The sequence below is a fragment of the Lactuca virosa genome, chromosome 6, assembly GCF_052849685.1.
Source record: "Lactuca virosa cultivar CGN04683 chromosome 6, Lactuca_virosa_CGN04683_v6, whole genome shotgun sequence".
Classification (NCBI taxonomy): domain Eukaryota; kingdom Viridiplantae; phylum Streptophyta; class Magnoliopsida; order Asterales; family Asteraceae; genus Lactuca; species Lactuca virosa.
Genome location: NC_136431.1, coordinates 63,629,093 through 63,655,045, shown reverse-complemented (window position 1 = coordinate 63,655,045; position 25,953 = coordinate 63,629,093). Strand labels below are relative to the sequence as shown.

The 25,953-nt window shown below is 35.1% G+C and overlaps 1 protein-coding gene and 1 non-coding gene across 2 annotated transcripts; both read left to right on the top strand.

Annotated features, from left to right (window-relative positions):
- Window positions 1–2,228: 2,228 nt before the first annotated feature.
- Window positions 2,229–2,335, top strand: LOC145123010 (small nucleolar RNA R71). The gene has a single exon (XR_013714891.1). It is a non-coding gene; the product is annotated as a small nucleolar RNA R71 (small nucleolar RNA).
- Window positions 2,336–25,272: 22,937 nt separating this feature from the next.
- On the top strand, window positions 25,273–25,677 carry LOC145121597 (uncharacterized). The gene has a single exon (XM_079057316.1). It carries the CDS (start codon window positions 25,273–25,275, stop codon window positions 25,675–25,677), a length of 405 nt encoding a protein of 134 aa, XP_078913442.1.
- The last annotated feature ends 276 nt before the right edge of the window (window positions 25,678–25,953 follow it).

Sequence of the window (25,953 nt, the reverse complement as noted above, 5' to 3'; positions counted from 1 at the left end):
ATATTATGTATAAAGTGATTTGGATGATACGATCGATTTCCCTAAAACTAAAAATGCAAAAACTAAAAAGAAAAATAAAGAAAACGCAAACCAAACTCGGGTTGCCTCCCGAGAAGCGCTTCTTTTTTAGGAGTCTTGAGCTGGACTCCGTGCCTCCTACGTTGAATCTTCAAATGAGTCCACCACCTGGATCTTTTGCTCCTTCCATCGCCTCTTGTATGCTTGGACTCGTCTAATGTATGCCTTCTTTGAGTTTTCATTTTTAGCCTTGACTTTGTCTCCATCGAGCTTGCGTTTTATCCCTTTAGTCTCTAATTTGTCTTCACACTTAAGCTCCATAGTATCCTTCTCTTCCTTCACCACTGGACTAGTCACCTTGGAAGTTACCTCATCTTTGCCATCATCACTCGATATTTCATCACTTTCCTCACTTATCAAAGATGTTGATTTTGTGTAAGCAATGACTTCAACGAAAAATGGAACGGATGCTCTTGGTTTAGTGCGTTTGACTTGATTAATTGTCTTGATTTCTTCCTCCATAATCTTTTCTAATTCTTCAAGTTCATTATCTTCATCAATATTGAACACTTCACCTTTAACATCATGTCCTTGAAATCCATCTTGTATTCCAAAATCTTCCTTATCATCACAAACCCTTAGTGTAAGCTTAGATTCACGAACATCAACTATAGCGCAAGCAGTATTTAGCAAAGGGCGACCAAGAATGATTGGGATATTTGCATCCTCTTTCATATCCATAATTACAAAATCAACTGGGAAAACAAACTTCCCAATTTTAACAAGGATGTCTTCTATAATTCCTCTTGGATGCGTCACCGAACGATTGGCCATGTGGATGGTCATTTTTGTTGCCTTCATTTTCTGAATATTTAGCTTTTGGTAGAACGAAAAAGTCATCAAATTTATGCTAGCCCCGGAATCGGATAAAGCATAAGTTTTCAAATTGTTACCAAACTCACATGGAAGAGTGAGGCGTCCCAGATCTCCCATCTTCTTAGGCAACTCTCCCAATACAGCCCTTGAACTTTTCTCACTAAGAATCACTTGAGAATTCTTCTTTAATTCATGTCGAGTGTCTATTAGATCTTGTAGGAACTTCGCGTATTCTGGAATTTTTGATAATGAATTAATAAAAAGGAGTATTAATAGGAATACCCTTTATTTGTTGAATAAACTCCAGATGTTCCCTTTCCGGTGGACTAAGATTAGCTCGGGACGGGAATGGCAAAGGCGGTTTATAAGCTGGAACAGATACAAAAATTTTCTGTTCAGACCGGGTCCACGATGTGAGCATAGCGGGCTCATGACGTGAACTGGGTATTCCAGCAGATTCTTCATGTTCGAGTTTCGGCTTCTTCGGCTTTGGGTCGGGCTGCTTTGGTTCCACTTCTAGTGCCTCCAAAAATTCAGAGATTGCCTCTTCTTTAGTATCAATAGCCATAACATGAGGTTGAGCTTTCTTTTTGGGAAGTTGTGGAGATAATTTGTTATTCACCAAAGTAGTGAGTTGACCAACTTGGACTTCTAAACTATGAATCGATGCTTGATGATTTCTTAATGAAGCTTGCTGGTCAATCATCATTTTGTGTTGTTCTTTCATCATATTCATGTGTTCCTTTAGCACTGCATCGGTTTCATCATGTCTTCTCTCGGATGCTTCCATAAATCGGGTCAACATGTTTTCCAAGTCTACTTTCTTTTCGGCTGGTGTTTGCTCTTTTTGATAGAAGCCTCGGCCTGTCTGCTTAAATTTCTCTTCCTTTTGCTTCTTGTATTCATCATATGGCAGCCACTCTTTGTTTGGTTTTCTCCAATCCTCATCATACTTATCCCCACTCGAGTAGCAAACTTGAGCCCTTTTGTTCCCATACTCATCCAAGTTACAATCTTTAGTCAAGTGTGGTCCATTACATTGTTCACACCCAACTTTAATTGCATGAATTGATTGGTCCATTTGTGTCAATCTTCGGTCCATAGTATTGAGCATCGCCATCATAGCAGCCATTTCTTCAGAATGCGTACCCCCACTACCTTTTGCTCCATCTTGTCTTGGGTTGTGGTACTCACGAGAGTGTCTTGCGAATTCTTCAACTAACTCCTTGACCTCCCTTGGATTCTTCTTTGTCAATGGCCCTTGAGAGTCAAGGAGTTGTCTTGTCATAACATTGACCCCATCGTAGAAAATAGACATTTCTTGTTGAACATTTAGATCATGTTGAGGACAATTCCTTAACAATCCCTTGTAGCGCTCCCAAGCTTCGTATAGTGACTCCCCCGGCTGTTGCTCAAAGTTGGCTATTGCCTTCTTGAGTTTAGCTATTTTGGAAGGTGGGCAAAACTGATCTAGGAATTTCTCACGCATTTGAGCCCAAGTAGTGATTGTACCAGGAGGAAGTGCTTTCAACCAGTCTTTTGCAGCTCCTTTGAAAGTGACTGGTAGCATCCTTAGTAATATGGTGTCTCTATTAACATTCGGGACATTCAAATAGTCAGCAATGTCGTTGACTTCATCTAGATGCTTAAATGCATCTTCATGATCCTTCCCATAAAATGGGATACCCTTTAGTGCAGTGAGGATATGTCCCTTCAGCTCGAATGTGGCAGTGGCAGGTATCGCTGGTTGTACTAAACTTGGACCAACATCTTCACGAATTCGCTTCTTGTAAGCTCCCATTGACATTTCTTCAATGTTTGCCATCTCGTTTCTTGGATCGTTCTCGAGTTCACTCGTATAAAGTCCAAACTCAGTCTCGGAGTCGTACTCGGATTCGGTTGGGAAAGGTATTTGATCTAAGTTTTCAACTTTGCTCTTGTCATTTGAAGATGAACTTGACTCTCCCGTTTTCTTCCCCGACTTCTTTGAGAACACTGACTTGAGTTCTTGTAAGGGTGTCTTCTTTGGTGTTTGATCTTCCTTTACGTTCTTATCTTTCTTTTTGTGAAGAGTTGACTCTGGATATTCAAGTGGTGGCACCAAAGGTGTATTGGACCCTCTGGTCATGTACTCCTGAAAAAATAAACAAAATAAAAACGTAAAACTGAACTAAAATAGAAAAGCAAACTAAAAACAAAGAGAACTAGGTTCACAGGATTCACGTCGTGAGTTCTGTAATGTAGAAAAATTTTGAAACTGAAAAAAAAATAACTCTTTGCAGGTTTTACCCCACAAAAAGGATCGATTAATTTAATGCAAATAAATTAGCAATTACTAAGCCGTTCCCCGGTAACGGCGCCAAAAACTTGATGTGCACAAAAGTACCCACTAATTTTATAATTTATAACCTAACTAACTTAACTAACTAAAATGCACCTAGGCAGTGTACCTAGTCGAATTATAGAATAGTTGGGTAAGTCGGGTGTCGATCACAGGGAACGGTGTTAACAAATTAATCTACTTACTACTAAATTAATCTAATTATTAACAGCTTAAAAGGGTTTTATCTGATTTTACAAGATCAAACGAACTTTACTCAAATTCAATCAATTACTAAAAACACTTCTGTTAGTTCGAATCCACTTTCCCTCAATGGTTTATAATTTAGCTATGACAATTACTGTTGGTACCAATTAAGATAATATTAGCAATTTAGTTCTAAATCTACTAACTTTAATTGATTCGTGTAAGTCTATGTATGGTCGCACAATAGTTAACACAGAATCAATCATTGAATAAGATTAGAGCCATGTAAGATTGATTAATCAAAACACAATTACAGTCATAATATGAGTTCTCTAGCACAACTTAATTCAATGATTCAATTACTTATCTAAGATTGGTTTGATCTTAGCTCTAATAAACTAGTGTTCACTGAATTATTAGGTATTCAAATTCATGCAGATTTGTATTCACTAACTACACAGAACAAGGATGTAAAGCAATCAAATATTAAATTAAACATGCTAGGTAAAATCAATCAACACAAGCATATTACCAACAAGTAAAGTCAAATCTAATACATCAAAACCATGAGTTCCAGCTTCATCTAGCTAACAGAAGCAGCTAGATTTAGCTGGATATACTAGCAAATAAAAAAGTTGAAAACCTTCTACTCTTTTGGTGTTGAAAACCTTCTTCCAAGACTTTTCTTCTGCTGAAATTCGTCTTCTGAAACCCTTTTCTCCGGCCAAAAACTTCTCAAGTCGTAATGAGCAAGAGAATTTATAGTATCTGATTTTACCGAGTTCACGTCGTGAACCATAAGGATTCACGTCGTGAATGCGAGTTTTCCGTATTCGACAAGGACTCTTTCACCCGGATGTATATCTTCTGGAACACTCTGCTCACGTCGTGAACATCTAATTACTCACGTCGTGAGTGCGTCTTTTTGCTGAGTTTTTCATCCTTCTTCCCGTCAAGCCTCCAAAGTTCCAAATATTATCAGTTCTAGTCCCTCTCTTCGAGAATGCTTTACTTTGGCTGCAAATAATAATTTATCCTTATAAGTACCATTATTCTATTCAAATAACCAAAATATTAATAAAAATATAAACAAATATTGCCTAAAAATATGTATAAATATGGCAATATCAGAAACCAATAAAGCATGCATAATGAATTCTCCGAACATCCCTATCATGGATTTCAACAAATTTCCATACATAATTCCCGACCAAAAGACCTCGAATATGCACTTAACTTCCCGTAAAGTCATCATTAACCCACTGCTCATACGATCATAATAATGGTCAATCCATGAATCTCGCGTTGCATCCAAAATCCCATGCCAGCTCAGGTGTTTAGCTACCAGACAAAATCATTTAAGTCATTTAAAACGAACTTCCAGATCCAAATTTTCAAGATAAATACATAACATTGGTAACCAAACTCCTCCTAAACAGCCCACAAGCAAACGGGGGTGGGGGGTCCAAAAATGCCAACACTCAACAAGTGACTTCAGCTGCACAACTAAGACTTTCATCAAAACAAAATTTTTCTATCCACACGATCCAAACCAGCTGGTTACTGATCCTCCTGACCCCTAAATTGTTCTAACACCCAAACATGCCAAATACTAATGATCTGAGACCAACGAGTCTCAAACATATGACTACCGGGTCCTACCCACAAGAATCATATACCCACTGGTTCACGATACATCGTGACACCATCTATCCACTAGAATGAAAAGATCATGGAACACACTGATTTTGCCATCATTCCATCACTGGCCTGGAGACTCATGACCAGCACCACTTGTAGGAAATCAGACAACATCCATTTCAACACTTACCAAAACCACAAAAGATATATCATCCTATAACACGCAACCCTTCCACAGTACAAGCTGCCATCAACGCATTAACCGACAAACCATGCCAGAAAGTCGGACAAAGTATTCTAATGCTATCCTACTCGGTCCACATACACCCCTCACAACATTATTTAAGGAAATGCCAACCTTTCACTCTCTAGGAGAAAACGCAATTCTTAAGAGGTAGACTGTGTCCATTCTTTATCAGAACCTTACCCAAAGGGTGGAGTACCGACGGATATATCGGGTGACGAACCTCAACCGTTAACAGAAATGTCTTGATGAACAACCAAAATAAGATGCCACACCTAAATTTAAACTAAACAGATCCCACTAATGCCCAACGAACCCGTTTATATTTCCAAATTCGGAGAAAATTCCAAAATTATCTAGAAATGTTGTCAGAAACCTGATTAGATCAACCTGAATACCAACCCTGTCGACACACTATGCCTAAATCGAATTCTGCATAGTTCCATGGTCACACCCGAAAAACTGAACAACACGCTTTGCCTTCCGAACTTCCAATAACCAATGACATATGCCAAAACTCGAGCCTACAAGAGACAATGATCCCACAACCAAACAATCAAGAGTACACATATACAGAGACCATGATATACGTCTTATAAAAGTTGACGAAGGGTTGACACATAGATTACACCTTCTACTACTCCTTGGAGACCCTCGTACAACTCCCAAATGCCAATGAGGAATGAACTGACCAATAGATCGGAAATGGGTCAAAAATTAAACCTAATGATCCACCCAGTACTGAACAAATCCCATGCGAAAAGTACATTCACCAAACCCTAGAGTTGTTTGATAGATCGACTACCATTCTTCACCTACTTTAGATAGCGGTTGGTACGGAGAGCTAACCAACCCTACAACTGACATTCAATCTCAGCGGAAAAAGCACTTCAAAACCTAATCATTGGTGTCTCAGAGGGGGACAATTGGCCACAACGATATCTTCGCCTAATAATTCCTGATATGAGGACAACACGCATAACCCGACAACAACTATTATTGTACTCGCAGTCTGACCAATACTTAACTACTTCGCTATCATGAAATATTCTGAAGAATCCTTGGAAATGCGATGAGAACCCTCCCAAATTAGAGCACCAAGATGGTAGCCCACCATCCTCCTTTCATGTCGTAGTAATCCCGAATCCAAAATTCGGCATACTGGCACTAGAACTTCCTCGGATCCATTGTACCGAAACCATACAAAAATCAAATCGGTTGGTGATTCTTCAATCTGAATTCCTAGTTCTCCCCCACTTAGGGTTCAAACTATCATTGGCTGACATCCTTAGACTGGTTCAACCAGATATACTCCAATCATGACTCTCGGTATGCGAAATGGCATATGATGATCCTTCGAATAGCAACCAGACAACCATAAAGAAACCTTGAACCTTAGGTTGAGACTTAAACACTCCAAATATTACATCTCACACACATAATCACATAATCAAGAACATAAACAATGAAACCAGAAAGAAAAAGAATACGATACATACCCGCGAGCCTTTTCTATGCCCTCGCGACCATCAGTAATCCTCCTTCAGCTGAAAAGCTCGACTCCACCCTCTCGGAGCCTCCTCCATGCCCTCGCGGCCATCAGTAATCCTCAGTATATTTGGAGCAGGTGTCCTCGGTGCTCTACTCATTAGTGTTGTGCAGTCAGCCTTCTTGTGGCTCGACTGATTGCAGTGAAAACAAATCGAACTCCATCCTAAAGGCCAATCCCTGCTGATATGACCAATATCACCACACTTGTAACAACCTAAACCTCTTTCTCGACACGCTCCATTATGCGGTTTCCCGCACTTGTCGTAATGGCCCAGACCCTATTGGACTCTAGCTTGTGAATCGAAAGTCATGGGCTTCTTAGCTGAATCCTCTGCTGTCTGAACCAAAACTAGCTTCCGATTCGAGTGAAGCTCTATCTCAATCTCCCGTTCCCGGGCTCTGGCAATCAGATCTTCTAAGGTTTTGCAACTCGATAGGCTCACCGAATCCCGAATGGAAAGGCTTTGTGCCCTAATCTGACCAGCCACAATCTCTACACGAAAAGCCCCTAATCAATCGTCTAGCAGCTCCATGATCCCCTTCTTGATGGTGCCAAACATCATAGAAGTCGCATCCAAAATATTACGAGTGACCTCTGACATAATGAGCTTGTGTATCCTCTCATCAATCAGCTCAGCTCCAGAGCCCGAGCCTGAACCAGAACCAAAACATTCTCCTTGAGTGCTCACCACCATACTGAAGTACCAACATATAAACGATCAAAATATACTTGAGGGAACTCTCACACTACAAGCCCCTTAGAATCTCCGTGATTTTCCTTGATTTGAGTACGGATCATGTGCTTCTAGTTGCAAAACCTTAGAAGATGTGATTTCATAATACTACCTTCCACAAACATATCCATACTTTCCTCAAGAACCTTCCCGAATCCTCTAAGTCACTTTACCATGGAAACTTACATAATCCCTATGCTAAACAACATACATATCCTATTAAAGCACTCCGTAGGCTCTCCTACGAATCCTCGTCTCACTTGCTTATGCGATCCTAGGAACTTCTACCAACACTATTGGTTGCCTTATACATGAAAATTATACACAATACGGGATCAAATAGACTGTTGAATAAATGATTCTACCCTAAGCCCACAACCAGAAAAGGAACATGAAATAAGACTAAATCAGTAATTCTAGGGCTATATGATCATAATCGTATATAATGTTTAAACATACACTTAGCAATTAACTTTGCCAATATCGTTTTCCAAGTAATACATAACATCCAATTCCTCCTAGGCTAAAAGGCATCACAGAAATCAAGCAATTCTATCATGCAATTCATGAAGGTACGTAGCCCTATCCTAACATGCAATTCACATAAACACATAATACTCGTGTATGGATATTTTGGGAATCATTTACTTGAGATCGGTTAATTTCACGCATCGCATTCCTTTTCTTTGTAAAAATATTTTTACAAAATTATTTTCTTTCAAATTTTCAATTCCTCGGTTTGAGTTCTGACACACCCGAGAGTGTGCACGAATCCCTCAAACCAAGGCTCTGAAACCAACTTGTAACGTCCCACAAACTTAAATAAAATTTTCATTTTTCAACCCATCAAAATCCTACAAACATGTGTTCAAAACCAATCATAATAAAAATGTATCTCTCAATCATCAGAGTATAATAATAATCAATGCAAAAAAAAGCCATCAGGGGGTGTTATGCAGTCAAGTCGGGCCTTTCCTTTTGGAACTGTAAGTACTTGAAAAATTTTAAACCATAAAACCATAAACATGAAGCTTAGTGAGTTCCCCAAAATACCACATACCATACATATCGGTGGTCCCAACCCTACGCGAATGCTATGATCCAACCATAGTCTTACAGTCACTCCCAGATTACAGCCTAGCCATAACCTTTCTGCCATGATCCAACCATGGTCTTCCATTCAAGTCACAAAGACAAACAAGTGTTGTTATCAAATCATAGATTTTCATACAAGTGTTGTTATCCAACCACAATATTTCATATATGTACTGTGATCCAACCACAGTCTTTCATACAGGTATTGTGATCCAACCACAGTCTTTCATGCAAGAGTCACAAAGACAATCTAACAATCTACATAGTATAGTGAGAAGATTGACCTTCCTCATGAAGTCATACAAATCCACAACTCAATACTACGAAATAGGTGCCACAACTCACCTATCGAATCAAAAAGGCCCAACCTTAGTCTATACGCCAGAACTAGTAATTTGCCCAAAAGTAAACCCATGTCAATAATTCAACGGTCAAAGTCAAATTCAACGGTCAGCATCACCATCAGCTGACCCTCACATCGTGACCGGCCCATGGTCATATTGTAAGAAAGCAAACTCGGCCCGATCCCAAACTCGTTCATGATCCAACTCAGTCTCGTTCAAATTTATTGTCACGTCGTGATGACCATGCCACCACGTCATAACGATGTTCGTCAAAAATAATCGGTGAATCAACCTTGTCACATCGTGACACCCATGTGGTCACATTGTGAGAATCACATAGAGGCAGCTTAATGCATTAAGCCCCTTATCCATTAATCCATCCATCCTCACTTCTTAGGGGGCTTCCTAACATCCAATACCACTTAAATATCAATGATTTTCATTCATGATTACCCATTGTGAGTCTAAAGCTCAAACTAGGTAAAAAAATGGAGAAACATCACCAAGGATCTCATGCATGGGTTCAATACACTAGAAAACTCCAGATCTGAACCATATTTTAATTAAGGGGCCTTAAGGACCCATCAAGTTGCAAACTTTATGGAATCCCATCATTTCAACTTGCTCAAACTTGAAGATAATGGGAAAAAACATAGATCTAGCAACCTATAACAATAAAGTTTGGATATTGAAAACATACAAAGGTCCAAAGGTGCCCAAATGAAGTCCCAAAGCTTGCCAAGATGTTCACAACTCCACAACAACCTTATTCTTCCTTCAAAAGCAACCAAAAGCACCAAGATGAGGTCACAAATGGAGAATAGGGTATTAGGGCTTGCCTCAAGGTTCTAGAGGGTGATGGAGGCTATAAATGATGCCCTAAATCTGAGGTTAGAGGTTTAAATACGGGGAAAATCCTAAAAATCATGGGTTTGGGTTGCAGCTATCATCACGTAGTGACATACTCTTGTCACGTCGTGACATCCATCCGGAAACACATTCACACACTTGGTATGTCACATCCTGACGAACTTCTTGTCACGTAGTGACATATGGTTTTCCCTCAAAACCATGCCTTTGACTCCTTTATTCCATACACTGATCCATTCCAGAATACGGGTGTTACACATATGCACATGATTTTCTTTGTGATACACTTAGTCGATCTATAACAACTGTATATTTTAAATTTGATGTCAAATTTCAGTGAACCGCAAACAAAAACTTCTCTAGTGATCTTGCTTATATAATGTTAAAAGTTCAATTAAGATGTTAAAAGTTCAATTAAGAATTAATCATAAATTAATTGGAACTACTTTTGGGATTAATTGGATTAATTAAAAGTAGAAGGACTAAAGGTGACAATGTTTAAAAGTTGAACATTGACCAACTCTAGAACCTCCCATGAGGGGGGGGGCAGTTCTGGAGGAGGATTCTAGAGCTTTTCTTGGTCTTTAAGGAAGCTTAGAATGCCTTAGGGAGCAAGAAAAAAGATAAGGGTTATCCAAGGAAACCTGCCTTATCCTAGCTTCCTTACTCACCTATATAAACCCCTTATGGGATTCTTATTTTTGGCCATCCTTCTCTAAGATGTAAGAGCTAAAAATTCCTTCCCTCTCCTCTCTCCTCTAAAGCTTCCAATTTGCTAGGGTTTGGGTGTGAGCCATTAGAGGCACGAGACTTCTGGCGCTTACTTTCTAAAGACCAACAAAGAAGGAATAGTAATTTATTTTCTATAATAAACTACAAGTATGTAATTTCTATAAACCCTTTCTTAATTTCAAAAATAACAATGTGCTTTTAGGGTTCTTGATATTTACTAGTTGATTGCAAATCATAGTGGGAACATAGATCCTTTAGGTTGCATGTGAACTTAGGGTTTAAGTTTTTCTGCCAAAATAAGATTTTTGTAACCTATAAACCCATCGGTGGTATTGGAGCCATTGTTCTCATTAAAACATAAACCTTATGACATCATCTTAAACAATCTGGTCCCTTGATTGTATTTCGATCCTATGTTTTCCACCCTTAGATCAAATTGCTGACATCATCTTCCCCAAATGGAATGTATTTAATTCCAATAAAAGCTTTCCAATTGTCAAACAAAATTAACTTACATCCGTTGTAATGAAATATATTTAATTCTAATAAAAGCTTCCCATATTTTAAATCTTGAATTTCTGGTTATAAAGTTTTTAATATGGTCAATTTAAAAACATATTACTAAAAACATTTCAATTATGACATTAAATATCAACCATTAATATAAATTTGTTTATATTAGTAAACCATTAATATAAAATCTATTTTTATTAGGAAACCATTAATTAGAAAAAATCAGATTCAAATTATCACATACATATACGATTCATCCTTGAATCCGCGACTCACGCTTCTTTTCAATCATTTCTTTTCTTCAAACATTCTCCTACAACATCATTCTTATTGCTTATAACTTCCATTATCATTTTCTGCTTTAATCGTTAGTTGTTGTGCACTAGAAGGTCAGTACCTTCTTTTTCATTTTATATTTTTTTTGTTCCTGTATCAAATATGTGTATTCATATATTTCGATTTTTTTTTCACAAATTACACGAAATCGGTTAACTATTTTTCTAAAACTTTTCAAATAAACAGGAAAAGATATTACGTACCTTTAATCTAGAAAAAAATAATAATGTACTTTGATGGAAACCAGTTAAACACGCATTATAGAAAAGTACTTTGATGGAATGAAAAATGCACCCTTACCCAATTTCCTGTTCATGGTAATCAATTTTTTGTGTATTCGTTTAACATGATACTTCTATTTTTTATCCAAAGGGTAAATCATTAATTTAGTATGTACAATGTTTATCAGAAGGGCAAATCAATAATTTAATTTAAACATGGATCAAACCATAAGTTGTTTGTTTGATTATCTCAACTTGGTTACTGCTTTTTATTGTATATAATATCGTAAATTGCTGGCTAAATTACAAGGATTGCAATCTTGATATACAACTCAAATAATCTGTTAAGATAAATATATGGTAATACCGAATGGAAAATGGAGGATAAGGGTATAATAGGAATAAATAGATATTTTTTTAGTGTTTGAATGTAAATTAATATCCTAATATAATGGTTGAATTACATCAGTTATAATTTTAAATTAAAATCATAACAAAAGGGTATTGATATTGTTGGATGGATTTTTTTTAAATGTTAAGTATGATTTTAAGGTTTAGGGGCAGAAAGGTAATTTTATTTGGGATAGAAGAAAGAAGGAAGATTCGAAATTACCTTTTGAAGGTATCAATAAACTCCTAAATTTATGTGATTTATTTTAATTTGATTGCAAATTAGATGCAGGAAACCTTTAAGTAAGGAAATATAAGGGCAAAAGAGTAATTCGACTTAGGAAACTAGAAAAACATTGGGCTGAAAAAGCACTTCAGCAATAGATATTGAGATGACATGTATACTAAAATGATTCTATTAGCATGATACTTCTACTTTTATCCAAAGGGTAAATCATTAATTTAGTATGGACAATGTTCACCAGAGGGGTAAATCGGTAATTTAATTTAAAAATGGATCAAATTGGTTGCTGCTTTTATTTCTGTTTGTATGATTATCTCAACTTGGTTACTGTTTCTGACCCTATTGTCGAATATAATAACTTCATATTATACCATTTTTAGGAATATACTTTAAAGTACATTGTTATACCATTTTTAACAGTAACATGTTGTATTTTTTTCGTGTTTTGAATGTCTCTTTTAATTTATCTTTTATTCACTATTAAGGGGATGAATTTTATAAACAATTTAATCCAAAAGGGGTTAAACTATAATTATTCTAATTTTTATATGTTTCTGTACAGTAAATACAACCTTTCAAAGATTTCTTTCTGTGACTAACACAATTATGTTTCTATTTTTGAAATCTCATAAAACATTACATAAGGTTTTTTGGTTTAACATATTACATCATTCAGTCTAGATTAAGTCAAACAATACAACAATGTATTACTTTTCATATTAAATGCTTAACCTATTAACTTGGACTCGATCCTCAACAACCTCTACAAACTGCAATAGCAACATACGTTTCTTTTTATCTATGAATAGCTATGTGATTTTTTTTACAAATTATAGCAACATACTTACCATGAAAAAAAACTTTTAAATTTAAGCTACAACTTAGTTTTTTTACAGATAACAACAATATACAACATTTAATATCAACATCCTTGCCTACCGGTTTCTCTAAATATTAATACATGAACCATATCAGAAGTAGGCTAAGAAGTTAGAATCCAAATTATGAATGATCTTATTTCCTTGAATATCAAATTTACGGTATTATAGACAAATTTTTAATTTGATTCTTAAATTTTCTATGTGGTCGTATTTATATGGTAGAATCAAATTGCATAATTACAATTAACATTTTTTATTAAACTTTGTATGTAGTTATGCAACAACAATAAATATATTTTTGAAGGAACATTGTTCAAAACAATTTGCATAATCTAAATACATGTTAATTTAGTTCATTTCCTACACTTTCCTGTAACATTGGATTTTTTTGTCATGTTACATTCAAAAGATGTGTTATTAGAACAGGCACCTTAGGCGTTTGACGAAATGTTTCAAAGAATCTGACACAAGTTCTCTACGCTCACCTCATAACCAAGTATAAATTTTGATTTTATTTTCTGCTAGATTTTTAGCATCATGTGTTTTTGTTGTTTGCAACTTTGTAGTGTTACATGCTTTTTTCCCGTCCTCAGTTTTTCAATCTCTGATAGGGCTTCATTTTTTATATTTATTGTCAACTATCGATTCAATCTATTGCACTTTGTTATGACTTTTATCAACGTGATAAGATTCTAATAAATTGTCAATTTCTTGATCTTTTAGAAAAATATGCTCTAACTCGATTACCATCTACGACTGTGGTATTCTATTTTGTTGATTAAGCGATCTATAATTTGGATAGGATGGTTTTTAAGGATTATGTTTGGCCTGATAATTGTTGCTGCCATCAGAAAATACATCCAACAAAAAGTGAAAGACGATTTTTTAAATTAATACCCTCATCTAACATTAAAGGATTTTTTTTTTCAACTTTGATGGCATATAACAGAGTTTTGGCTGAATTTTCAATTTTGTCGGCATGTAACTGGTTATGACTTAAATAATGATATTAGATATTTGGGCAATCAGGTTTTTTTTGGTTCTAAAATTATTTTGTAGAAAATGGTCCAATTTTGTATTATTGATCTCACAAAGTGCAAGTATCATGTCTATTTTAGCGTATCCATTGAGTTTAATAGTTTCTAGTCTATATTTGTTTTTAAAAAATGTTAAATCTTGAGTTAATGAATGCATGTCAGTAGGTACCAAAGGTTCAAGAAGACCAAAGTATTAAATATGGGATGATTATGGCATGTCAAGCCAAAATAAAATTCTAAAGTAACAAATGTTAAATTCAAAAGGTAAGCACTTTTAATGCATAATACATATTATACTTCCCAAATAAATAACCAAAAACTAATCTCATCCCCAAATAAATTACATTTTAACTAGCATCAATAAATTATGATTACATTGTCTTGATTTTAATTATACATTATAAAGAGTCAGTTAATATATAGTCAGTATTTCTATATTCGTATCGGTTTTGAACAACAAAAATATATTCAAATAATAAAAATGAAATGGAACATATACGATGGTAATAATGCGAAAATAACCTTCAAATTTGGTCTGATACCAAAAATAGTCTAAAACTGATTTCTAAAAGCAACAAGAAATAACAACGAACTTTCAAAAAGGAATGAAAATTTGCAACGAACTTTTCAAAACTATCAAGAATGTATTATATATGATGATAATAATGCTAAAAAACATCGAGTTTGGTATGGTGCGAAAAGAATAATTTTATATGAAAATAGGATTGCAGTAATACTAAAAGAACCTATATGTTTTTTATCTAATACAGAAATGGTCGAAACATACTTCTAAACCGACAAGAAATAACAATGAACTTTAAAAAACAACTGATATATAGCAATGTACTTTCAAAACTCTCAAGAATGTAAATTACAGAATGGTAATAATGATAAAACCATTAGTCTGGTCAGATGCAAAAAAGAAATTTTTTATATGAAAGTTAGGATGCTAATAATGCTAAAAGTGTCAAATAATGCAAAATTTGCTACGATTGGTCTATGTCTGATAGTCGAAGGTACATGCTATACTCATTTGACAAATTTCATTCCTTTTAAAAACATTCAATTCCATTCCTTACAATTGACACTTCTTTCCATTAACCTTTTATGATCGTTTGGTGTTGTATTCAAGTATCTTCTCAGTAGTTGATTTCCTTCTTAAATCGTTTAATAGATCCCCTATTCATCCAATTGTAGGTTATCGACACCTACATCTTTTTAAAATTCTCATCAATTTGGCTTCATTTTATTAACTTCTATTTGAAATTTTTAACTCTTTTGATCTGTTTAGGGTTGTCCGTTGAACCCATTGAGGCGGTGATGAAGGAATTCGAGCTTTTAACTGCATGTCCTGGTATGTCTCTACCTTATCACATGTTTAAGAAATAGAACCTCAATTTACCAATTTCCTTAATGGTTTTGTCCCTGCTTTAATTACGGTTGGCTACTTTTGTACTAAATGGGTATATAATAAAAATCAAGTTTTTTTGTTCTTTTATCTGTTTAGCATCGAAGAAACAAGAAAACATTGTTTTTAATTCATCTTGAATAACCATTTAATAGCTATATGTAAAAGATATGAATACTCAACAGTTAAGACCACATACGTTACTCAAACGTCCACAAATGTCTTGAAGTAATCATTCATTTTTCCATTATTTTATCATTATAATAAGATAAAAAAAAAAAAGACCTCCTCGTGTGTTTAAATCGTTTAATCTATCTCATAATAACAAGTAAGTTGTGTGCCAAATCTGTCTTTTAAGATTTTCAATGAGTCACAGACAATATCTAAATCAAGCAAATATAATTGTTTTTATATTTATTGGTTAAAGTTTCTTTATATTTAATATTGTGGGGGGGGGGGGTTTATGTGGTTCATTTGAAAGGAACATAAATAAGTTGCTATTTTTTTTTAAATAAATAGTTCTATTTCACAATATAGCCATAAAATAACAATGTATTTTGAAAGTACATTGTCAAATGTTGGATTATACTTGCGTAGACTAGTTTTCACGCATGGCCAACTATATGTAGTTGTTTCCCATTTCACAAGTAAAAAAAGTTTGAAGGTACTCATATGTGACGAGGAACAACCGTTCAAGTATAAAGCAAAAAATATTGTCTACAAAGAGGTCCTTCAACGACTATATATATTTACTGATTTCAATGTATTTTTTACACATTTGAATAATACCAATAATCCTATTTTTTTATAATTATTCTACAATATCTATATACATTTCTATTTTATTTATGCGTTCCCCCGAATTTAACGCAATTCATAATCTAGTTGTTTAATTAAAAGATAACGATTAGATCAAAATTGGTTTATTTTTAAATTAAATTAATTCTTTATATTAATTTCGAAAATTTAAATTTAAACCTAGTATTTTAAAAAAGTTTTAAAATACACCTTATAATATATATATATATATAATTAATTAATTAATTAAAAGTTTAATATATTACATGTATAAGACAAAGTCAGTCAAATTAATAGTAGGCATCATTCACGAAGTCATACTATAAAGAGGGGGGGGGGGGGGTTAAGGAAGTGGCCTACAAAATTACCGTCATTAGGTATCCATTCTTACCTACCGCTCTCTTGTATGGTGTAGGGTCATTAGCCGAACAGTTTTGATAGGACATAATCTCATTAATAAGTATAATGATATAAAGTAACTAAACTGTTTTTTTAAAAAAAAATCTCACTCTTAGTTACTTTAGGAAAAAATGTGAAAAGTATGCTAATCCATAAACTTGCACATTATGCTTTATATGTAGTTAGTGGGGCGTGTGTGGTTAACCGACACACTAATAGTCATTATAAAGAGTAATAATGGGCATCTTGAAAATTATCATTGTTAATGGAGCGCGTGTGGTTAACCGACACATTAATTGGAGATAATAAATGACATCGACAGTGCCAAGCATATTTGTATGGTTATTCACATCTTGTTTGTGATCCTCGGCATCCCAGTCACAAATAGAAGAGCATAAACTGAGATTAAACTGTTGGATTAATGTCTAAGTCCATAACTATAATTGGTAAGACTTGACCCGACCCGACATGGTCCATTTGGGTTGCATGGCATCATGCATTTGGATAGACTATAATGAGAGAAATAACACTTAAGGTTGGTTAATATATTATAAGTTCTAATATATTAATAAGGTTATTTAATTAGTATTGATCAAGAATTAATTTGGAATTAATTAAGTGATCAAAAGGAGACTAATTAAATATATGGGTTGATTGTGTAAATCATTCATTCTTATATATGTGGGCTTGTGATCCAAGATTCCTTATGTTGGACTAAGTCCATGGGGTGACCCATGGATACTCCATGGAGGTTAAAATCCATGGAGCATAAGGAATGGGTAAAGTTATGAGTTACATGGTGTAACCCTAATAGCCACCATATAAAAGAATCCCATGGCTCAAGAAATCGTGGACTAATGTGTGAATATGAGGGCTAGACGATTTCAAGGAGTGTTTCATTTCTCTCAAGTCATTCCATGTGCATTTGGTGTTGTGTTAACCATTTGAGGTGTCACACTTGGGGCACTAGGCACTCAAGCTTCATGGAGACAAGCTACATCAAACAAAGGTATGTATTCTATCCATTTGATTACCCAAGTATCAAGTATTGTATGCTAGATAGGGTAATACCTTGGATGTTCATAATTGTATGTATAATAGAGAAAACATAGATCCAAGGTATTTAGGGTTGCATGTACACTTAGGAGTGTTAGAATGCTCATAACCCATCAGTGGTATCAGAGCCAAGGCTTGTTTTCTTGTTATACTTGCAAAATTAGCTGAAAAATCGAATTGTATTAGTTTAAAAGTTATGCTAATTACTTGAAAAATTTTGATGTGAATTATCTTTGTTCATATGAGTTTATTAGATTAATAGAAAAGTTAATTGATTATGTGTTTTCTATCCATTTTAATCTAAGAGTTGATTCTAAAATGTGTTTTTGTAACTTGTCCTCAAGTTATATGAAAAGTCACATTTAAGTTTCATAAAACTCATAAAAAGTTGGCAATGGTTACAAAAATGAAGAGTCTTGTCCTCATTAAATGGTTTTATGACTCCATAACTTGTCCTCAAGTTATGGAGGTTCAAGAGTCACTTCATTAAATGATAAAATGTGTAACCTTAATTAGTTCCATAAGTTACAAAAATAAAGAAAAGTTACATTCTTTTATTAGTTTAAAGTCTTCCATAACTTGTCCTCAAGTTATGGAACTTGAAGAGTTTTTTTTTAATTAAAACTACTTTAAACACATAAGTTATGGAATTAATTAGTTTTGAATATTTTCAAAACTTGCCCTCAAGTTTTGGAATTTGTAAAGTTTTCCCCATGAATACTTTAATTCCAAGTTAGCCCTTAGAATTTTAAAAGTTAAAATTCAACCCTTATACTTTATAGTATTATAAGTTAATAATAAATATATGTATAAGAGCAAGTCAGTCTTACCGTTAGTAGGCCTCATTCACGAAGCCGGTCTATAAGGGGGGTATAAGGTTACTGCCTATAAAATGGCAGTTTAATGGGTGTCCACTCTCACCCACCGCTTCCTTGACTGGTGGAGGGTCGTTAGCCGAACGGGTAGGACAAGGACTATAATTTTCCCTTCATTAAAAGTATTAATGATAAATACTAAGTAACTAAACACTTATAAATTCCCAATCTTAGTTACTTAGGAAAATGTGAATAAGGTGCTAATCCATGAAATTACACTTTGCACTTTGTTTAAACCGTTAGTGGAGCGTGTGTGGTTAACCGGCACACTAACCTGGATTTAACAAAGTAGGCAAAGGGTAACTTAATATTTATCATAGTATCGGTGGAGCTCGTGTGGTTAATCGGCACATCGATTGAGGGGTAAATATTAAGGGTACCAAGTATATTTGCATGGTTACTTCACACCTTGTTTTGTGATCCTCGGCATCCCAGTCACAAAACCTGAAGGGCACACTCGAGATTGAAACATGCCATTGAAAAGTTCAATGAATCTCAAAAGATCTAGGAGTTTCAAATCCAATTAAAAACCTAATTACATATTTCGTTTTTCATGGTGGAAATTGGTAAATCGTCATTTACCTACCTTCAACTATTTTATAACTCGGATTACGGCATCCCTCTTCCAGTTATAAATAGGTTGTTGGATCCTAGCCTTAATATTTCATATTGGGTGTTATATTAAGGACTTTAGATCAACTATCTTGAATATCTCCCAAAAGATGTCTAGTTCAGACATCTATGATCTTCCCAAATCTCTTGGAACTTTACTTCCTCCACCTCCTCCAATTATTCTCCCTAACCCACAAGTTCAAGGTCACTCAAGCCCTAATGGCAAGCAAGGTCTATGTGTGATCACATCTTAGAGATGAAGTCACATATTGACAAGCTGGGAGAGTTGGGTGTTAAAGTCTTGAGAAAGTTGGATGTTCAATCACTTTCTAAGTTACATAGTGAGTTCCTTTGGGACTACTATGAAACAGACTATGACATGAACCTTAATGATCATATCTATTTGCTTGGTGCTGCTGAATCAACAATGATTTGGAACGATAGTAAAGCAAATTTGATTAGAAGATCAACTTCCCAAAAACTTTATGGACAATGACAATGGTGACACTGGAAATCTAGAAAAAGCATTCTCTTCCCAATGGAAAGGGATTGGCCATAGTCAACCCGGTTGACCAAATGGTAAGGAGAAAGGCTAAGTCTGAGATAGTCCCATTACCAAAGGGTCCATATGTTTATTTTGCCAAAGGAAGGGGCGTTGATTGCAAAGCTGCCAAGTTTACCTAAGGATGTTAAAGTCAATAAGTCTGACTCTACTTTAGGTAGAGCCCATTATCTAACTCTGTTAAGTTTCTATTCTAAGATCCTCATTACATGATGTGACTGGGTCACATGTTGATGTTTTAAGAATCAAAGAATAGAGAGAAAGCTTAAAGGAAGTATATGCTGATTCTGATCGCGTAGGTGGATTTCGATCGCATCAGAATTTTGAAGCTGTTACTTAGGAGTTATGATATATTGCTTAGGAATAGATAACAACAAGTTTTTCCGTATGCATTTGCACTATAAGGATAAGTTTTTTCCGCAAAGTTTTGAAATAAAATAAAAGTTTTTAATTTTATATTTATTTTAAATATCCTTACAAGTGGCATTTGTGAAAAATGGTTGTTTATATGATTCCATTAATAGCAATATTTGAAAAAAAATGGACTTGATTCTTTCGTTTGTGGTAGTGTCATAATTTACCAAATAAGGAAAGATTCTCATTCCCAAGGCTTCAGTTGGATAGAAACTTGGAATCATGCAAGTTGAATAGTATGATGAATGAGAACTTTCAAGCATTGGAAAATTAAGACTTGTTCACATGGATGTGTGAGTCAAGTTAAGGACTAAAGGGATGGAGTACACATTCTTGTGCACTGGTCAAGTCCACCACAAAGCTCGTTAAGACTATTCGTCATGATTTACTAAAGTTTAGTAAATATGGTTATACTTACAAGTTTAAGTATAATTCTGAAACATTGGAAAAGTCTCAATGTATGGCAGAACGAATGGGAAGAATCAAATTAGGCAGAAAGATAAAAGTTTCTCAAATCTGAAAAGATGGGAGAGTACTTTAGTATCATGTTTATGATCATCTTAATGATTAAGATACCATATCACAATTGGTCCTCTAAAGTCAAGAAGAGGAGTCATGAATTGTTGAAATGGTTAAATCAAAAAGATGAGTCATACTTCGTTCCAAAACAATTCTTAGAGTCATACTCGAAGATTGTAACTTGAGTGACATATCTTAAAGAGGGTTTGTTAACACTAGTCAAATGTAAGAGTAAAAGGTTATCTACTCTTGTACATTTGAAATTGGTAAGTTGTGATGTTTTGGATAAAACAGCGACCAACTTAGGCCAATTGTGTAAAGTGTTAGTCTTGATAAAGAATCTGCACTATCTCTTGAATATTTGACAAGGGAGACTTATATGTCAAGAGGACAGTGGGAGTCTTAAAGCTCTTGAAAGTTTCAAGACTTAATCAAGAATAAAACCTAAAGTCCTTCACTAGCACACGACTTGAGGTTTATAACCTATCGTGTTGAAATTTTTGTGCCTATTCAAGTTGGCTTTGCATAGGAGTTCTGAGAGTTCTCAATTGGTTGCATAACTACTTGGAAGCAATGGCAGGCACCTGAGCTGCCAAATGGCAAGAATTTAAGATTGCACAAGTTTAATCAATATGAGTTTGGATTTGTCACTAACCTTGTCTTGTGATTATGGTTTTGACAAATTCACATGGATAAGAACACATACACTATTAAATCTAAGTGTCATAAGGTTTCTCTCCGATTCATGAAAATGATGGTGAGGAAACACTTTCACTAAGTAGATTTTAGCTAGATAGCAATTGTGATATTTGCATTCTCAAAGTCGTTAGTGGAGCATGTGTGGTTTACCGGCACACTAACATGGACTTGTGAGAAGTGGCAAAGGTCTAAACAATTGAGACTATGATTACGGCATCCCTTTTCATAGTTCTAAAATTGTTTAGACACACATGTGAGCTATCTAAGAGAGGTGTATGATTTTGATAAAGTTTTATCAAAACAATCTAGTATCAGAAATCTGAACTTTGGTAAGAAAGTCAGCTGATTTCTGAGTACATGTCAAAGCTAGTGGGAGCATAAGTGTTATGCTAATAATCATCATGTTAGTGGGAGCATGATAATTATGACAAAGGTTGCAAGTTAGCAATGTTAATTATAGAAAACAAAAGTTTCAATTCGTGAGGTTGCAGGGGTTGAAAAAGTTGTTTTGCTATAATTAAGGGAGAGGATATACTTCATTTCAGTTCTAAAGGCTTAGATTGAGACCTTAATCATCTTTAGTCAAGAATATATATATGAATTTCATGTTGGATTGGTTCAACTTAAGGAAATTCTATATATTGCATTCTCAAAATTCGATTATGATTACGGCATCCCTCTTCATAGTCAAATTTTGAAAACATGGCAAATAAAAATATTGTAGCAAAAGACTGGTCTAGAATCATGTCTTTATGTGAGACATCATGAATCGTGTACCATTTGCTTTGGGTACAGGATCGATTGCATGTGCTATAATATTTGTCATTTCTAAATTTATCCAAATGCCCAGAGGCATTAAGAAGGGAAAAGGTCTAGATCTGGATATGACTAAAATGATTAAGAAATTGTCGAGGACAATCTGAGATTTACCAAAGATTGGTTGCTCAGGGACAGTTGGAAGTATAGTGCTAATTTTGGAAGGACCATATTGACATATTCTGAAAAGAGGCATCTCTAATTCAGAAGTGATAGTCAAAATGAGAATATGGAGTTGTCTCCATAGGTGGAAGTTATCTGTGTAAGATTAGAAAACTTAATGCAAGAAGCATGTCCAAAGCAATGTACTTTGAATATGAGACTTAGTTTCCATGGAGTTGATCTCCATTGGAATACCTTATAATGACTGTTGACAAGTCTTTGTGACTTTGTACATATTCATTACAGGAGGTTCAGTGCATATAAGTTTAAAATCTAAACAGATTTCGATAAATGATAGGAATTTGAAATTCTCACATTTTTCGATAAGGATTTGGGAGTGTGAAATTAGAATCATTGAAATTATGTTCAATTGGTTTATTTCACAAAGTAAGGATCATAGACAAACATAGAGTGCATACTTGGTGTATGGCAAAGCTATTGTTTAAGAAAAACATAGTGTACATGCTTAGAGCATGGGACAACTAGTGTTTTTAATTCAAGTATAAAGTTGATAAAACCGAAACAATGAATAATGAGTAATCAGTATGGTGATAAATAAAAGTGTTTATTTATATTCATAGGGTTTGATACCATATTTGATTCATTTATTCTTGTGTTTCACTTTGCATGTTTTGACTTCCAGAATAACTAAGTCGCTCTTCCTGAATGATTAAGTTATTCAAACCATCCACAGTCGGTCATATGGTGGAAGTAGATATGAATCAAGACTGTCATGGGTTGGTTTGTAGAGGTCCAAGTTGGTGGACAAAGTGGTGCTACAACACTCATGAGTGCTCATAAGTTCTGAGTATTGGATTCAACCCACGCTCATTTGAATCACTTCATGGATTCTATCACGAGTGATCATGAGACGATAATATCTTATATTCTTCAAACCTAGAGATATGAGTTGTTACTATGAGTTGGTTGTACATTGATTGCACGAAAACGCATTCGGTAACTCGATGTTATAAAACGTGCCTTTGTGTATGATTCAACAAGTAGTAGAACAAGCCATATGAGTCGAAGTTTATCCATTCCTTTTACCTTCGGGATAAAAGCGATATATGTGGGCCCCTCGATGATTTAAAGATGATACATGTGAGTGCTTGGCCAAGCCAGGACTGATTTGATTTGTTCAATCAGTCAGTCATCATGAATCGGAAATCGGGAAACAACAAATGGACAGAGAGAATGATTGATAATCCATGTCTCAGTCCATATGATATCTAGAATGGAGGAATATATGATCCCTTATCTAATGGACAAGTCATTGACAAAGGTCAGAGTTCATCGACAAGGTCAGAGTTCGACAGAAGCTTTTGAGAGCTACGATTGCTGATCGGTTCCTGAAGTCATACGCAATAATAGTTTTAGACTTATCCAAGTGGGAGACTGTTGGATTAATGTCTAAGTCCATAACTATAATTGGTAAGACTTGACCCGACCCGACATGGTCCATTTGGGTTGCATGGCATCATGCATTTTGATAGACTATAATGAGAGAAATAACACTTAAGGTTGGTTAATATATTATAAGTTCTAATATATTAATAAGGTTATTTAATTAGTATTGATCAAGAATTAATTTGGAATTAATTAAGTGATCAAAAGGAGACTAATTAAATATATGGGTTGATTGTGTAAATCATTCATTCTTATATATGTGGGCTTGTGATCCAAGATTCCTTATGTTGGACTAAGTCCATGGGGTGACCCATGGATACTCCATGGAGGTTAAAATCCATGGAGCATAAGGAATGGGTAAAGTTATGAGTTACATGGTGTAACCCTAATAGCCACCATATAAAAGAATCCCATGGCTCAAGAAATCGTGGACTAATGTGTGAATATGAGGGCTAGACGATTTCAAGGAGTGTTCCATTTCTCTCAAGTCATTCCATGTGCATTTGGTGTTGTGTGAACCATTTGAGGTGTCACACTTGGGGCACTAGGCACTCAAGCTTCATGGAGACAAGCTACATCAAACAAAGGTATGTATTCTATCCATTTGATTACCCAAGTATCAAGTATTGTATGCTAGATAGGGTAATACCTTGGATGTTCATAATTGTATTTATTATAGAGAAAACATAGATCCAAGGTATTTAGGGTTGCATGTACACTTAGGAGTGTTAGAATGCTCATAACCCAACATAAACATGCCATTGATAAGAAAATGAATCTCAAAATATCTAGGAATTTCGTAGTTCGAAATTGGTGAATTGCTTTTACCTACCTTTCATAAATTCACAATAAGATTACGACATCCCTCTTCTTAGTTGTGAATTGTTATATTGGATCCTAGCCTTAAATATTAATTATGGGTTAAAATATTAAGGATTATTGTCATCTAACTAAAACTACTTTTTCTCTATAGATGTTTACTTCTGGTGATGTTTATGCTCCTCAAAACTGTTCCCACAACTTTTCACTACTCTCGATCGTGTCCAAGGTGACACTGGATGGCACCAACTACAATGATTGGATGTGTAACATCAAGATGGATCTTTGATACGAGGGCAAAGAGTATGTCCTTGAGAAACAACTTATTGAGATCGATGAAGCCACTACAACTCCTGAAGAAATAGCCTCCTACAAGAAACACTATGATGACGCAACTAAGGTTGCTTGCATCATGGTTTCTACCATGATACCTGAGTAGCAAAACTTCTATGAGGACTAGTGGCCATATGAGATGAAATTGGATCTTGTGGAAAAGTTCCAAAAGACAGCTCGTCAAGAAAAGTATGAGGTCATCAATGCTCTAATGGTTTATAAATTGAAGAAAGGAGATTATGTGTACAACCACGTGCAAAGAATGAAAAGATACGTGGAGTGCCTTGAAAGGCTTAATGTGAATTTCGATGAGGAGTTGGTTATTGACATGGTCCTTAAGTTCTTGCTTCCTTGTTATCATCAGTTCATTATGGCTTATCATTTGAACAACACAGGAACCATATTGGCCCAACTCCACAACCTGTTAAGGACAACTGAGTCGGGAATGAAAAAGAATCAATCTCCTACCTCTACAAATGCTCCTGTCATTACCATTGCGCAAAACAAAGGGAAGAAAATGAAAGGTGGTCCTAAGCAGAACTAGAAAGGCAAGGCCCATGTTGGGTCGTCGAGCAATGGCCCAAAAGCAAATCCCAGTTCTGATATTCCTTCTATTAGTGATCCCAAGGAGGCCATTTGCTTATATTGCAAAGATAAGTGCCATTGGAAACGAAGCTACCCCAAGTAGTTGCAGGATATCAAGGATGGAAAAGTGAATCCATCATCAGCCGGTATTTACACTATTCAAACTAATAACTCACAACCTACTTGTTCTTGGGTCCATGATATAGGATGTGGTTTTCACATTTGTTCTTCTTTT